The 13,694-nt window shown below is 38.0% G+C and overlaps 1 protein-coding gene across 10 annotated transcripts in view; it reads right to left on the bottom strand.

The window, feature by feature from the left end:
• The window catches only part of DYRK1A (dual specificity tyrosine phosphorylation regulated kinase 1A), a 154,191-nt gene that overhangs the window by 37,058 nt on the left and 103,439 nt on the right, over nucleotides 1–13,694 (bottom strand). For 9 of the 10 annotated variants that reach the window (XM_034948179.3, XM_063601383.1, XM_057300947.2 and 6 more), the window contains one exon: nucleotides 5,240–5,436. In XM_034948179.3, the coding sequence (XP_034804070.1) occupies nucleotides 5,240–5,436 (197 nt within the window). Of the gene's footprint in view, nucleotides 1–5,239; nucleotides 5,437–9,868; nucleotides 9,993–13,694 lie in introns of those variants that run through there. The other variant, XM_034948184.3, reaches the window with a different exon arrangement.

Genomic DNA, 13,694 nt, shown 5'->3' with positions numbered 1-13,694 from the left:
GTATCTACTTTTTTAAAGATCGCTACACATTAGATGATTATACATTCTCTCTCAAAGTTCCCTTTCATGTGGATTCCAATAAAGACAACCACTAGAACAAATCAATGAAATTAGAGGATAATATGCCCAGCTGCCTGAGGCTTTGATCCTATTCCGCCGAATTTAAAGTGGTAGAAATGCAGACATACGCCAATCTAGGAGACACACAGGATGCTGCCCACGAGGACTTCTCTACCACACAATTAGCCCAAAGAAAATTTTTTTCTGAATTATTCCTAAAACCTGACCAGGTTCACAACTAGCAGACAAAGATAAACCCAGCCCTCAGAGGCAACTTTCAGCTTCCTTAACACAGGATTTCAGGACCCAGCTGGCACCAAAAAAGGAGGCTGGCAGCAGAGCACCATTCCCTCCAACTGCTTCTAATAAGAAGAAATTCAGCTCCTAATGTCTCCAGACCCTGCTGCCCTCTGACAAATATCTGCCCCTAACCAAGGCTTGCCCTCACAGTCCCCTTCCCTGTTCCCAACTCATGGCTCTCGACACCATCTGACAGGCAATGAGGGGTTCCACCGTGAGCATCCTGCTAGACCGTTTCCACAGCAATTACAACAGATGATAGAGCAGGGGCATGCACCCCCTCTATACACACACCTCAGGAGTGCTGTGGCTAGCGTCAATGATCCTGGATTGCTGTCCGAGTGCCACTGCTCCAGCAAGTGTCATGCCTCAGTCAAAGGATTCCCAATGGGGGTTCTTGCATTCAACAGATCCTCAAAACCAATTATTTCCATCAAGGTGGACACAGCCATTCCCCCTGGCCCATCTTTGTGTTCCTGCCCAACTCTTCTGGACATTTGTGCTGGGAAATGAGCCAGAAGACCCTGACACAACGTCTCTCCAAGGACACTCGGGTCAATCGGAGGGGCAGAGTGACAGTAAACACATCATACTAAGACCTCGCAAAAATGTGTGGAGTCATGGTATAATTGTTAACCTACCCCACACCAAAAAAGAGAAGAGGGGAGGTTTGTACCAGTGGACAGAACAGGAAAAATCACCATCCATGTGGTCTGAAAAGACAGAATTGTTACAGCATTTTACGTGCTGTAAATCATGAACTTTACTACGTGCACTTTATCATGAACCAACATTAACACTGGTTTCTTCTGCATGTATACTCAAACTCTAAAAAGTTGTTACCCAGGGGGCAAATTCACCCATTTACTGAAATAACACTATCTCTTCTCAAGGTCCTGTGCTTCTTAATTCCAAATAAGGCTGGGGGGGGGGGGAACCCTTGGTGATTATAACTATTTGTCTGACAAAAATCATCAGAATTAAGAAGATGATCTGAATTATTTAATTTTTCAAATAGATAGTCTTACTTTTCTAAACAGTAGCTAATGCTAAGTTCACAGAATATTTTTATACTATTCCTTAAGGACTTAATGCATAAATTAATATGGGTAATAAACGTCAGTTTTTCTGTGAATGAATGTTGTAAGCATTTAGGGTGATGAAAGGTTTCCCTTAAATGTCTTTTCTTTTTTAATTTAAGTTCCCAGCATTGTTTTCATGCAGGTAGTTTATTCAGTAAGCCCCTTTCTTGGGCTGGTGGAGTGCAGCCTAAATGTGAGGTTTCACAAAACCTGAATCAGTGCAATGCTTCATTACCGCTACAATAAAACTTGACAGGAAGTATAAGTCATTGGTAGAGTCAACCGAATAACTTAATAATAAAGTAACAATAACAGTAGCAGGTATTTACTGAACAACATGTTTTTAGCGTGCATATTTTTACAAGTCTTCCATGCAATCCCCTCAACAATCTCAAGGGAGATAAATACCATTCCTGTGACCATTTTACACATGAGAAACCAGAGTCTCCAACGTTAAAGAACTTGACCAAGGTCCCAGAGCCAGTTAAAGAACAGGAAAATCACCATCCGGGTGGTCCGAAATATTATCGTAGTGCAGCTACTATAATATTGTAGCTGAAGATGTCCATGCCTAACCCCAGGCTCTTAACAAGGACACCTTGCCAGGAGCTCCCTATCAATGTTACGCCTCTAGTCTACCCTCTTAGCAGTCATTTTTAGGCTATTTGTTGAGCAAAGTAATTAAGGTATGCCTAAAATAAGCAAAGGCATTCATTAAAATTAGTTACATCAAAAAACTGTGAATGTCTTTAAGTTTTTAACTTGCCCATTTACAATTCCACTGGTATTTCAAACATCTGAAAAAAGAATCAGTAACTACATTCAGGAGTAATGATGCTCACTCAAAAACACCAAAACCACATACAATCAAAAAAAAAATTTCAAATATACAGTACATATACAAAATAGGATATAAACATGAGTTACATGATCAAATTTCTGCACTCAATATGCGTGTGTGCTGTGTGCTTATTAGCACTTCACAAAATGTTGCTAATCTTTTCCACAACTGGTCATACTCTGCCTACAAGGCCAAGCTGTTTATATTTCATGCTTCAAACAACATCCTGCATTGAGATGCTCAAAATACATGGAAAGAACAAATAAATGTCTACAAAGCAAGTAATACTCCCTATGCTTTCATTGTGATTTCATATTAACCAAATTTTTCTTTTGGAACATTGTGATGCCATTAGTACATATCCAGAATTAGAAAGCAGCTTTTCCAAATACCTACTTATACATCTATACTAACACTCAAGGCCAGCCCTAAGCATCTGACACTTTCTCTACTTCCTGCTTCTGCTAGCCGAAGTCAAGAGAATGTACAGTAATAGAGCAAGCTCCCTTCTACCTTCTACAGCAAAAAGTTAAGTCCATGGTGTTCAGAGGACCCAGGAGCTCACCAAGCTGCAGAAATGACCCCTTTTGCAAGGCAAGTAACCTAATAAAAGGGAAGTTGAGGTGACCTCCTCCTGCTGCCTCAGCTATCTGCCTCCAGGAGCTAGAAACAGCACGCCCTCAATGCTCACATCTCTTGCTCCTTTTACTTCACCCAGATTACAAACCTCCTGCTTAGATCAGTTATAAGAGCTAAGACAATAATTAACTTTTGTCCTGAAAAGATTCTTTAGTATAAGCTCTAGGACTCCTTTCAAAAACTGTTTTCCATTATAATACCTATTTCATTTTATTTATATTTACCTCCTGTTTTCCTATATAATGAAGAATCAGAAACACTGTATTCTGCCTTTCTTGTTATTTTGAGAGCATTAATAAAGCTGAATAGCATCTATAACACATATCCAGGGTACTAGAATTTAAGAACTATGGAAGATATTGTGAAAACTAGAATAGCCCAGAGAGCCAGCATTCCAAACATCAGTCTTCCTCTTCTACACCTACTTTCGCTCTATTTCTCTTTTAAAAGACATCTGACAGGATGATTAACAAGAAACAATGAAAATTAAATAATGAAATTACAGTAAGTTTATAGCTAAAAGGTACTTTGTATGTGTTGGGGGTTCTAGTCGGAGGTGCCAATTTGACGCCCAAAGAACAGATATGAAGGGTACAAATAACCTAACTCAAATCCTACAACCAGATCATGAGCCGGCCAAGACCTTGAAGCCAGGTCCTATGACTAGACTATGCCACTTAATACGCAGCCTACACTTTAGTTACAGGAAAGGGATCCTCTAATATGACTCCCTTATTAGGCCCAGAAATTTTTGGATTTTGGCAGAAATATTTGGCTGAGTATTATTACTTTAAAGATAGTCTTTTTACATCACACAAATCTTTAAAAGTATTTCATAGCTTAAAACAGAAATAGTAAGTGAAATATCTCTTATTTTATATGATCCAAATACAAATAAGACGTTAGTTGGATATAAAAATAGGTGCTTTGCTAATTAAATTATTTACTAAAATAATATAATGATAAAGTGACTTTAAAGGACTGAAGTTTTCCTAGCCCGCTGTAGACACCAGAGGTTAGACCTGAAAGAGCACTGTATCTAAGAAGAAGGAAGCCCAGGCTGGACCCCACAGTCTCCTGCTCACACACGGAAAAGTCACAAATGGGAGCGCAGTCCTTTCAGCTGTGAAACACATTAAAAACAGCACTCTGCCTGACAGGCTGCTTTTGAACAAGCAGGAAAATTAATCTGAATCAACTTGGTTTCCTCAAAGTGCAAATGGATCATCGTGTTATTATTATCAGATTTCCAGGCAGTTTTCTTCTGGTACACAATTAAACACTTCCTAAACTTGGACATTCTGAACAACTGTCCCAATTCTCAAACACGCAACTAAACTGAAATCAATTCACTACATAAAATCTTAAGTCCTGCCAAAATTCATCTTATTATTAACTATTTAACTGTGAATGTTAACATGTTATATATTTTAAACATTATGTCAGCCTACTAGCAAAATTTTATTACAAACACGTTTTAATATAAACAAGACACCAGGAAAAGACATACTTTTAAATCTCCCAACTCTTTTATCCTCACACAATATATTAAAAGACCTAAACAAAAGAATGGCAAACCAAATTTCTAAGTCCATGGAAAAGCAGCCATTTTCAGTGCTCATCACACATCAAATATCCGTGGGGCAAGAAACTTTCACACAACTACAGCTATTAAGTCTCCCAAACCAAAACTCAACGTAGATGGTGCAGTTAATTTAGAAAGATATTAAAAATACATACACATACATATATATGCATGTGTATGTGTGTGTGAGTACCAAGAGTTCAGCATGTATTCTATTTACACCATTCACTTCATAGAAAAATGGTGACTAGCCTGTCTGAATATTAGAATAAATAGCACGGTTAATTTGCATACATCTCTTTTGAATTTTAGGGAGTTTTGTATTTATTTTTACAAATGTGTAGAAAGGTAGTTTAAAATAACACAAAATTGGTTCTGTAAGTTTGCTGTAATGGAATCTGACTTGCTTTCCTGTAACGGTTTTAACTTAGCCACCTTTCCATAAAAATAAGCTTTTTCTTTAAGATCCTTTAATATTCTTCAGAAATAACTTTTCCCCTTTCTATTACAGAATGAGAGACTGTGGTTATGTTTATGAGTGTTTAAGTGAAATACAAGTAAAAATTAAAAAAAAAAAAATTTAATGCAAACTTAACATGTTTTCCCAATCCATAATCCCACGTTGCATGTAAAACTGAAAGCCATTAAAGCATTTTGCCTACTTAGTATTCCAACATTTTTAAGGAATAAACTGCCATTCCAATAGTCATTTCCGATACTCCATGAACTTACCTGGTTAGTTAGAGGTTGCTGAATCTGGTCAGAATATGATAAGGCAGAAACCTGTTGGTCACTTATGTTTGGCTGGCGACGGTCACTGTACTGATGTGAATGGGGCATCTGTCCAGCCATCTGAAGGCCAGCAGCATGGAATGAAAATGACGGTGCAAGCCGAACAGATGAAGGTTTGCATGCTGAAGTCTCTCCTCCTACAAGAAGATAAGTGAGGTTTAAAGGAAATATTCATATCCTAATGTTTGTATCATTTGACATATCTAATGGCTCCTTAAATAAGAACTTTAGGATATTCAATATTAAAAAACTTTTCTAACTACAAACAGGTATATGTTACTCAACACAACAGTTATGTTTTTAATGGTATAAAAGATCCATAGTGATTAAAATGAATATAAACTTGTATTGAGAAAATCTTCAGAAAATCTTTTTGTAAAGCAACAGCAACAACCTTTAAGACTTACTTTCACCTACGAGATTTTCATAAATTAAGAACCATAATACAAGTTAAATAAGTCATCTTTTAATTATTGAGGGACTTCTCCAACAGACCAGCTCCTCACAAACCAACTCAAAGGAACATTTCTGCGATGCTATTTTGCACCTGCTGCCAGGTTTACGGCAAACAACATCGCCAGCATCCCCCAAACCAGGTGAAACCTTATGGTGCTCTCCACTGACACAGGCAATCAAAGGTTGGATATAAAAACAGGAAAACAAACATAAAACACAGAACTAAACTTCTCAACCCAAGGTCGTTGGATTTCTCTGCACCTTTCAAACAGTCCTAAGGGAATCTAGACCTGGCAAGCTCACCACAAAGAAAGAATAGCCAATAATTATCCCACGGGTAGGATGAACCATGATCATGATATCCATGGCGGAAATGAAAAATTAACACTTTGGTCCATAAAAGCAATGGTATCTAATAAAACGTAATTCTTTAAGAAAAGGATAAAAAAAAGATTTTTCTTAAATTCAGCCAAATTTGTAATCACAGACTAAAGCCTAAAACCTTGGTCAACAAGAATGACTAGATTCAAAATACTTGTGCCTGTCCTCCTGAATGAACCAGCTAACAGCCACAACACAACCGACCATACCGCTCAGTAGCAAAATACTTCCGACTTCTACCATTTTCAAGACACACAATAATGGTGGCCCAACAGTGAAGGGCACAGACTCTCAGCCAGGTTGCTGGGGTTGGAGATCCCAGCGCTACCGGTGACCAGCTGTATGGTGATGCATACCTAATATCCTGATAATGATAATAATACCTACCGGAAAAGGTTGTTATGAAGGTTTAGTGCTTTAATACATACAACATACTCAGAACAGCTCTGGCAATTAATAAATGGCCCAATGTTATCTGCAAGTACTGTAGAGTAATGCACAGTCAATGTGCAGTAAAGGCTCATGGGGCCAGTGCCCATCTTGTGGAGCATACCATCTCTACCTGAATGTGGCACACACTCTGCAAAACAAAGAGAACAAAGCTCCCCAAACATTAAGTTCCACCTCTACTTTCCACCACAGGGAATGACACCATTGCCTACGCAGTCAATGAGAATCAACACTCTGGCAGTCATGTTAGAGTTCTTCCCTCACAGCTGCCCAATCTTGCTCATTCCCTCTCCTAACAGAATACTCAAACACAACCTTTTCATCTACATCACCACATATAACACTTAAGATTACCAAAACAGATTCCTAATAGCTGTCTTTATTCTATTTTCAATTCTGGATCTACTCAATAACATGGCTAAAGTGACCTTTCTAAAATACAAATCTCAAGTCCTCCACCCCTGCTGAAGCTGGAATGTCAACTGCCCCTAGCATTGCTTTCAGACTTTAGATTCTCTTCCGTCTCTCTCCATTACAGTGAGGTCCTTAACTTTCCCAATCTACATGGTTAATAATGTTTATTAAATAAGTAAAAGGATAGTACAACTGTGGTGAAAGATGGCCAACTTTTCTAAACATTTCATCATTCATAGTCAAAAATACATTCATTCAATTCAATTCTGTAGAACAACCTTGTTCACTTTTTAAAAGAACTTCTACAAACTTACACTAAGGCAATAATCAATGATGTGCACAAAGATGCCGAGCATGTTTATCCTGGTGTTGTTTGTAAAAGCAAAACATTGAACATCTAAATTCAAATACTGGGGGTGATGAGGGCTTTTAAATCTGAACATTAAAAAGAAAAAGGTAGGAATGAATATAAATGAAAAGAATTGAGATCCTTAATATATAAAAAGTTCTTATAAACAGTAAAAGACTAAGGCTGTGACTGGCAAATTTCTTAACCGTTCAAAGCCTTAGATTCCCTATCTATGAAGCAGAGGTATTACTATACTGACCCTATTCCTTGTTACAAAGTTTAAATGAGATACCACCAACAGGCACACAGAATGAAACCTGTGACACACACCAAACACTTTTTATAAAAATGTTAGCTTCTGTTTTTATTATCTATGTCACTGTTATATACTATGTTTAAACTTATTCAGTGCAATATTGTAGAAAAGCGTATAAAAATCATTAGCACAAAGCTTAAATTACTATCATAAAATCAATCTGTGTCACGAAACGGGGAAAAAATGGCCAGCATCCCAGAAACCCACCACACCACTCTATGACCCTTTCTAACCAACACCTCCTTCCTCTTCCTTAAAAGTTACTACTATCCTGACCTCCAAAACCCGATTTGTTTTTATTTATTTAGTTTTGAGACAGAGTCTCGCTCTGTCACCCAGGCTGGAGTGCAGTGGCACAATCTCGGCTCACTGCAAGCTCCACCTCCCGGGTTCACGTCATTCTCCTGCCTCAGCCTCCCGAGTAGCTGGGACTACAGGTGCCCACCACCACGCTGGCTAATTTTTTGTATTTTTAGTAGAGACAGAGTTTCACCATGTTAGCCAGGATGGTCTCGATCTCCTGACCTCGTGATCCACCCGCCTCAGCCTCCCAAAGTGCTGGGATTACAGGCGTGATGTTTTCATATAAGCAGGTGATACAGTTTGGATCTGTGTCCCTGCCTAATTCTCATGTCGAACTGTAATCCCCAATATTGGAGGAGGGCCCTGGTAGGAGGTTATTGGATTATGAGGGTGGTTTCTAATGGTTTAGCACCATCCCCCTTAGTGCTATCCTCGTGATAAGAGTTCTCACGAAAAAAGGCTGTTTAAAACTGTGTGGCACCTCCCCCTTTTGCCTGACTTTGCAGGCCATGTAAGACATGCCTGCTTCTCCAACGCCTTCTGCCATGATTGAAAGTTTTCCTGAGGCCTCCCCAGAGGCTTTCATGCTTCCTGTACAGCCTGAAGAAACAACCATGAGCCAACTAAACCTCCTTTCTTTATAAATTGCCCAGTCTCAGGTATTTATTTATAGCAGGGCAAGTACAAACTAATGTAATAGAGTAGAATTGTTTACTTCATCTTATGCCTATAAACTGCAGTTTGTCCATTACCTTGCTTTACAACAGTATGGACAAATGATAATTTATCCACTCCACTACTGACCGACACCTGGATTATTTCCAGTTTGGGGCTACTATGAACACTGCCACTTGTAAGCTTCTTGTTATGCATCGTTTGGTATACACAGAGATGCTGTCCTGTTGTTTTTCTGGTCTTTTTTTGTTCCAATCAATTTATCCACCACTAGCAGTTTATGAAAAATTCTCACACTCCACTCCTTCACTATGGCATGCAATCATCAGTCTAATTTCAGCCATTATGCTAAGTGTATTTGTGCTGTGGTACTCCAGTGTGGTTTTAATTTGCATTTTCCTAGTGACTCCGAGCATTTTTGCATGTCTATTGGCCACTTACACATCACATCGTGAAATGTACATTCAGGTTGCTTTTCTATTTTTTCTACTGAATTGTAAGCCCATTTCTTACAAATTTCTAGGATTTTAAAAAATCCATATTCTGAATATGAGCGAGCCCCTATTGGTTACAGGCAGCTTGCCTTGTCACCCTCTTAATGGTATACTTTGATGAATAAAAGTTCTTAATTTTATCAACTTTTGCTTTACAATTAGTACTATACTTTTGGAATCTAAGAAATTTTTCCTTATATCAAAGTCATGAAAAAAATCTATTACCTTCTAAACACTGGGCTTTCTCTCTCACATCTAAATGCAAAATCCATTTGCATTTGACTTCTGTGTAAAATAGGAATCAAGTTTCATTTCCCCCTCCAAATTAACATCCAATTGATCCTTAACCAATTATTTAAAAGACAAACATTCTCCACTGCTCTGTAACCCCATCTTTATCATAAATCACATTTCCCTTTATGCTTGGATCTAGTTTTGGACTGCCTATTCTGTTCTACTGGATACAGACTTACCTATCTAGGTCTCTGTTCAAGAACTGGACACTACCTAAATTACAATAGCTTTAAAATTTTTAAGATCCAACAGGAAATTCTGTTCTTCTTCAAGAATGTTTTGGCAGGCCAGGCGCAGGGGCTCGTGCCTGTAATCGCAGGGCTTTGGGAGGCCGAGGCAGGAATCACTTGAGCCCGAGAGTCTGAGACCAGCCTGGGAAACACACCACCACCTCATCTCTGTAAGAAAAAAAAAAAGCCAGGCATGGTGATGCACACCTGTAGTTCCAGCTACTCAGGAGGCTCGGGTGGGAGGACTGCCTGAGCCCAAGATTTCAAGGCTGCAGTGAGTTATGATTGTGCCACTGTATGTGCTCCAGCCTGGGTAACAGAGACCTCACCTCTAAAAGAAAAAAAAAGTAAGTAAGTTTGGCTATTCCATGTAAGTTCCTGATTCACCCCATCAAATCCACCAAAACAAACCCATGTTGGGATGTTGAAATTGAAATTGCATTGATCTCTATAGAATGGTGGTGCCCAACAGAATTTTCTGCAATGATGGATTTACCTGTATCAGTAATGTAGCAAATAGCCACATGTGGCTAGTGAGCATCTGAACAATTTTATTTTTCCTTTCCAATCCTTATTCTTTCCCTTGCCTTATTCTACTTGCTGGGACCTTTAGTACAGTGATGATTTAAAAAGGAGGTAACAGACACTACTCTCACATATTCTCAATCTTGGAAATACAGCTTTCTTAGAAAGAAAGCTTTCAACATTTCTCCAGTATTATGGTTGCTGCAGGTTTTTAACAGATACTATTCCCAGATTAACAAAGTTTCCTTCTACTGCTAGTTTTCTAAGACCTTTTCCTCATGAATAGATGCTGACTTTTATTAAATGCTCTTTCTGTATCTACTGAAATGAGATGACCTTTCTGATTTACTCTGTTAATGTGGTGAATGATGCTGATTGATTTTTGAAATGATAAACGACTTTCCTTGAGCCAAGCATGGTGGTTCCCACCAGTAATCCCAGCAATCTGGAGGCCAAGGTGGGAAAATCACTTGAGCCCAGGAGTTTGAGACCAGCCTAGACAACATAGTGAGACCCCATCTCTACAAAAAAATTAAAACATTAGTAGGGTGTGGTGGCACATGCCTATGGTCCTAGTTACTCAGGAGGCTGAGGTTAGAGGATCACCTGGGCCCAGGAGGAGGAGGGTGCAGTGAGCCATGATTGCACCACTTGCACTCTAGCCCAGGGCACTCTAGCCCAAGATCCTGTGAAAACAAACAAAAAAAAATTTTCCATTTCTGGAATGCAATTTGGTCATGATTTTATGTGTGTGTCGTAGATTCACTGGTGAAACCTTCTGGACCAGGAGTTTTGCTTGTGGGTAGTTTCCGTTTTTTGTTTTTTTTTTTCTTTTGTAAATCCCAAAGACTTCAAAACTAGTGGGTAGCTCTTTCCACTAAGGATCATGTTTAATAGGACTATTCAGATTTTCTATTTTCTGCTGTGTCTGTTAAGTTGTAGTTTTCTAATAGTATAACTTCATCTAAATTTCAAATGGACTGACATCAAGTTTTTATAATATCTTCTCATAAGCTTTTGTGATATCCTCTTCACCTCAACATTGGTTAATGAGGTCTTCTCTTTCTTCATGGTCAGCCTCATCAAAGGTTTAATTTTATTAAGTATGCTGTCTTATATAGGTATTTTTTTTTAAATTTTGGTCTCATCTTGTTCTATCAGTTACCAACAACAATGTATTAAAAATCTCCTAATTAAAGTGTTATACTGGATAATACAAATTCAGGGTTGTTATGCCTTCCTGATGAATAATACCTTTTATCATCATAAACTGCCCTCTTTATTTCTAGTAAAGCTTTTTGCTTTATCTGTTATCAGTCTGACTACACCAAGCCTTCTCTGCATCAATTTTTGTATGGTATGTCTTTTGTCCATCTTTTTACCTTTACCTTCTTCTGTTTCCTTGTATTTTAGGTTTATCTCTTGTAAAGAGTATGTGGTTGAGCTGTATCTATAAATGAACACCAACAATCTATTTGTTCCAACTGTTTTATGTTCCTTTTCCTTTCTTACCTTTTGCTGGAATTTTTTATATCATCTCCCCATATTTTTATTTTTTAGTTACCTTATATATTACAATATTACGAAAGATTATGCATCCTTGACTAATCAAAATCTAATTACTCCCTAAACTCATACACTATGTTGATTTCTGTTTTAGTTCTGTTGCTCTCTCATCCATACACATATGTGTGTATATCTACTGTATTCACAAGACATCCAAATGACCATCCAGCATGGATAGAATCAGACTGAAAGATGCATCTGGAAGGAAAGATGGGTAATTCTGTGACATCCAGATAGCTATGAAAGAATTACAAAGAAACAGGTAGTTCCCTTGATTACTGCTGTTATCACTACCCTCCTGAAATACTTGTTTCATTTTTTGAATCTAGATTGAGTGAATTATATGCATTAAATTCAACAAGCACTTACTGAGGGGCTGCATCAGCACTGTCTTGCGGAGGTGACAATGCCATTCATAATCTGTAACAGCACTTCTTGGACTTTAATGTGCCTGCAAATTGTTTTTGAATCTTTTTAAAAGTGACGGTTCTGATTCAGTAGAGCTTGAAAGTCAACATTTCCTTTTTTTTTCTGAGACAGAGTCTTGCTCTGTTACCCAGGCTGGAGGGCAGTGGTGCACTCTTGGCTCACTGCCACCTTTGTCTCCTAGGGTAAAGCAATTCTCCTGCCTCAGCCTCCCAACTAGCTGGGATTACAGGCACCCGCCACCACCCGTAGCTAATTTCTGTATTTTTAGTAGAGACAGAGTTTCACCATGTTGGCCAGGCTGGTCTTGAACTCCTGACCTCAGGTGATCCACTCACTTTGGCCTCCCAAAGTGCTAGGATTACAGGCGTGAGCCACCATGCCTGGCCAAGGGTCAACATTTCTAACAAGTCATCAGATGATGCCAATACTATTTTGAAAAGCGTTGGTCACCTTAATAAAAGAAAGCTGTTCTCCAACTAATTCAAGTAGTGGATAATCCAAAAATAAGTTATAGTCTATCTAAACAATACACTAGAGGGTTTTTTTTCCCCAATAGATTTACTTTTCTAGTTATAAAGTTGAAACTTTTTTTAGGGAGAATAATACACATTCCCATGCATAACGGTGATATGCTAGGTGACAAAGAATCTGATGTTCTTTTTGGAATTTGCTGTGGGTGATCTGAATGTGAATTAGCAAGAAAAAACTTTTTCACTTCTGGTACCTTTTTAGCTATGTATTATAACACCTATCATAACTAGTTAGTGACATTATCAGTTATTTAGTGAAAGTGAAGAAAGATTAAGCCACCAGTACAGGGGGACTGCTGGTAAACATGGTATATAAACGAGGTGTGCTTGCCACATGCTCATTGTCTCCTTTCTTAACTCGACTGCTGTGTATGAAATTCAGAATAAACCTAAGTTTAATTTCCTCCTGCAACATCAAAAAGTATTTAAGTTATCCATTCATTCATTCCTTTCCTATGATAAGATTCCAAGGGGACAAAACTAATATGCATATTTCTAGTTAACCTGATTTCGTAATTAAGCAAATTACCCATGTTTTTACTCTTAAGTTTCTATCTTCCTAAAATTTTAATGCAAATGTTAATGAAAAAAATGACTCAGTTCATCCTGTAACAGGGATGATCATATAAAGTATTATGCGGAACCATATGAAACTGCTGATAGATTTCTGACTACATTTGGCTTACAAAAACAGTAATTTCATATGGTTCAACCTACTATCTACCGTATTATATAATCTTTATTCAACTCAGTATAATAATATCTTAGCTTAAGAATGTATCACAATACATGTTTTAACATCAGATAATGTTATAATTTAATGATGAACTTAACAAATAATTCAAAGTTATCTAAAATCATCATTTGGAGTGCAGTTCCAAAGTATTTTCAACTGCTGTCAAACAGTATGGAAAGCATGTTGGAGAAAATCATGCATGTGGAGTTCTGTCTCTACGTGCTTCTGAACTGTATCGATCATTTTT

Source organism: Pan paniscus, chromosome 22, assembly GCF_029289425.2.
Source record: "Pan paniscus chromosome 22, NHGRI_mPanPan1-v2.0_pri, whole genome shotgun sequence".
NCBI classification, from domain to species: Eukaryota; Metazoa; Chordata; class Mammalia; order Primates; family Hominidae; genus Pan; species Pan paniscus.
Note: the sequence above shows the minus strand (reverse complement) of the source record. Positions and strands in the feature narration are given on the sequence as shown.